Genomic DNA, 3,620 nt, shown 5'->3' on the forward strand with positions numbered 1-3,620 from the left:
AAGCGGGTCGTATTTGAAGGAATAGGCGCAAGCTCTTTAATTCTGGATGACCTTTCATCACAGCCTCTTCAGGATCCATTGATTTAGCAGCACTGGGTCTAGAAATAAAACCTATTGATACTACGAATGAATTAAAGATCTCTTACAATGGAAAAACTTGCTACCATTTTTCTGATGTGTTTGACATTAATGCGAAAGCTGATGTCTCCATTGGCACTGATTTGTTACTCAAGCTCGGTATCTACGTATATTGGAGGCCTCGCAGCTTGCTGGCATAGGTCCTGACTTCCTTCACCATCTCTTCCGTTGCCTAAGTATGAGCCTAGGAGCACGCACGGATACGTCGAGGTTGTCCACGCCTACCTGGCCATTGGCATTGTCGTTGGAACTTTTCCAGTTTTTAAAAACTTATTAGTCTTACTTGTTTTTTCTTCTCTGATTTGGACAGTAGTATAAATTTTGGATATATGTGTGTTCCCTGAATTTATAGCAGAAGAAAAACATATTTTGGTTTTCTGTTCTTATCGGCATGGTCAAGTCGTGTGGTAGCGCTGGTAGGAAATCCAGTAGCCATCTAGTCGGATAAGAACAAAGGTTTGTGGACGTGCTCCCTAACAACTCCCCATCGGCAACACTGGACGAACACAAGGAATTCCTTGAGGCAATCCAGCCTTATCTGCAGCCTAACGCCCAAATTCCGGAGTCATCCTTTTGCACGCTCGAAGAATCTGTCATACGCCTTGGCACACCTACCAGCGTGATTGCTCACGGACGACAGTATCCATTGGCTGATAACTTGCTACCTATCTTACAGCAACAGATAGAGAAATGGTTCAACAATAAAGTCATCACTGGAGCAAAGATTAATAGCTCATGGAACAGCCCATTGACTTTTGCGCCTAAAAAGGACTCATAGAGCAACCTTGCTGGTTACCGTCCTTGCCTTGATCCTAGGCATATCAGCAAGCTGCTTCCATATGACAACTACCCGTTGCCGGATGTTGATAGCATCTTTCAGAAAATGCAAGGTACCACTGTGTTCACCACTTTGGACTTGAAAAACGCTTTCCATCGCTTTAAAGTTCATGAGGAAGATCAGCACAAAACAACCTTCACCTTCCGAGGTCCACAGTACATGTTCAGAGGATGCCCTTTCGGCCTGAAGGTCATTTCTGCTAAGTTTCAACGGGTCATGAACATTGTTTTTGATGGCCTTGAGTTCGTCACTACTTTCGTAGACGGCATTATCATTTATTCTACCAACCTGCAGGACCATGTTAAACATGTACAGGAAGCTATCCAACGCCTGACTGACATTCACCTTATTCTCAATCCTGATAAATGCCATTTTGCCCAACGATGCGTTTATCTTCTCTGATTCTGCGTCAGCAAGGAAGGCACTTCCCTGGATCCGCGCAAAGTTTGCACCGTTCAGCAGTGGCCCCTCCCTCGCACAGGCAAAAACATTCAGCGCTTTCTTGGTTTAGTTAACTATTTTGGACAGCATGTTCCAGCGTTGCATCTGTCACTAAACTGTTGGATAAACTACGCAATGCTGATCAGCTCACAAACCTATGGACTGAGGAGCATACAGCCGCTTTTAATGCTATCAAGGCTGCTCTTCAATCAGCTCCATATCTAAGTCGTCCCGATCTACAGCAGCCTTTCTACCTTGCTACAGATGCTTTCAATGATGGTATCGGCTGTGTACTTTACCAGATCGATCCATTGAACAACCAACATAAACACATTGGTTTTCATGCCCGCGCACTTCCTAAATCAGAGCACAATTATTCCACTACCAAACGTGAGCTACTGGCTATCGTGTTTGCTCTCAAGAAGTATCATCAGTTCCTGTTAGGTAATCACTTCACCCTGAGGTGATCCAAGTTTAGTTGGAGTTGGAGCGCCAGTTTCAAATGGGGAAGTATTCTTTGGGTGGAGGCTTTGGGATGGTCGAGCATGGATTACCGAGTGCCTCCATCCAAAATGTGGGGGTTCATCCAAAAAGATGGCCTAGTGGATTTTTAAGAACAAACCCATATGGTTTCAGTATGCAAGGGTAACAATTCGCTAGGAATAACTTCCATGCCTCCACCCAAAGAATACTTCCCCATTTGAAACTGGTGCTCCAACTCCAACTAAACTTGGATCACCTCCTATACTGCTATCATATATACAGCCCCTCATGGGTCACAGCTCAGCATTTGTTTTGATTTAATCCAGTCATATATACAAAAAATAATAATGGTTAAGATAGCGATAGCAAAGACTCCGATTTCTATGAACATAAAACGGTACATTACTAGAAGCATTACTACATAATGAGCTGATGGTGATGAAGATTCTTAGTTCATGTGACACGACTGAAAGTATATTCTGTGATCTTACGCTAAATTAACAACAAGAGACAAACGCAAGTCGTCCAGATTGCTGTTTAATTCGAAAAAGCAGAACAACATACATTGAAAAGCTTATAAACCACGATGAGATGTGACAATTGATTGAAGTCTGAGAAGTCGGTCTAATAACGATTCGACCATACATATTGCTGCCATGCTTGTAATTCTCTTCCAGCTCATGTCAGACATGACATACTGAATAGGCTCTGCGACGGCTTTGTCATATCAAACCCCAGTGTAGAGAAATAGGACGGACTTAGAATCTGTAAGCACTGTATTATAGAGACAATATACAGCCCACTTTTCAGCCTAAAATATTACATTTAAAAAACCGCTAGTCCCAACCCAAAAAGATATTACGGGCGGTTTCGTACAATACAATGTCCAGGAACTTCGGTGCGTATTCTAACAATTTTCTGGTGAGCCAAGCTCCTCTATATTACCCTACGGCCGTACAATACTGCGCTCTCATCTGTCCGCGTCCAATGTAGAGTTGTCTGCGTTATATTATACGGAGTTAGGGACACTGGTGTTGTCAATACACCGCAGACAGCCGTGTGCACAGATTATAGGATCTGATTATCTTGGAAAGGGCTATTGATTTGGCAATGACTTTACAATACTGTACCTTAATTCGTCTGCGCGTATTATATTTATAGCAAGTCTTTCGGAGGCATTCTGGCGTGCGATTTGGCATTCGCACATTCTAGCCAAGGTCCGTGTCGCCAACGCGCTGTTAGGAATTTTTCGTTTTGCATACACATGTACACGTCTATAGACAACAGATGAATGCATGCAGTATATCCACAACGTTTCATATGTGGATGCTTTCAAAATGTCAAGATGCAACCATTTTGCGGGGATTCGGCTGCTGAAACATCCTATCTGTTTGACTTCATCATTGTCAGCCGCCCACCTGTGCTCTTTTCAGTTTGATAAATACCTCATCTTCACCGGTGTTCAATGAGTAAGCTTGGCATTTCCGTTGCTTAGACCATATCCAAAATTATACGCTGGACGCTTCCCAGGAGCAAGGCAGGAACTGTCGTGCCCGAAGTAAACTTGATTTCGTTCTATACCATTTTTATTGCAATTGGCGCTCCAAACCGGCCATGACCGATCGGTCTGGTCCCAAATGGATCCTCAGGAGGCCATCCAGAATCAAAGAGCTTGCGCCTGTCTGGGTAAATAGGACCCGCTTCGCAAGTTACGCGGGTC

The 3,620-nt window shown here is 43.6% G+C and overlaps 1 protein-coding gene across 1 annotated transcript; it reads left to right on the forward strand.

Moving 5' to 3' along the window:
• Window positions 1-529: 529 nt before the first annotated feature.
• VTP01DRAFT_8661 (uncharacterized protein) lies at window positions 530-1,884 on the forward strand (the record flags this gene model as incomplete). The annotated part of the gene is made up of 5 exons (XM_069387807.1): window positions 530-540; window positions 595-831; window positions 955-1,285; window positions 1,390-1,457; window positions 1,515-1,884. The coding sequence occupies 5 exons, from the start codon at window positions 530-532 to the stop codon at window positions 1,882-1,884; spliced, it is 1,017 nt and encodes a 338-aa protein (XP_069241539.1).
• Window positions 1,885-3,620: the final 1,736 nt, after the last annotated feature.

Source organism: Rhizomucor pusillus (assembly GCF_041956525.1).
Source record: "Rhizomucor pusillus strain CBS 183.67 unplaced genomic scaffold VTP01scaffold_5, whole genome shotgun sequence".
Taxonomy (NCBI): Eukaryota; Fungi; Mucoromycota; class Mucoromycetes; order Mucorales; family Lichtheimiaceae; genus Rhizomucor; species Rhizomucor pusillus.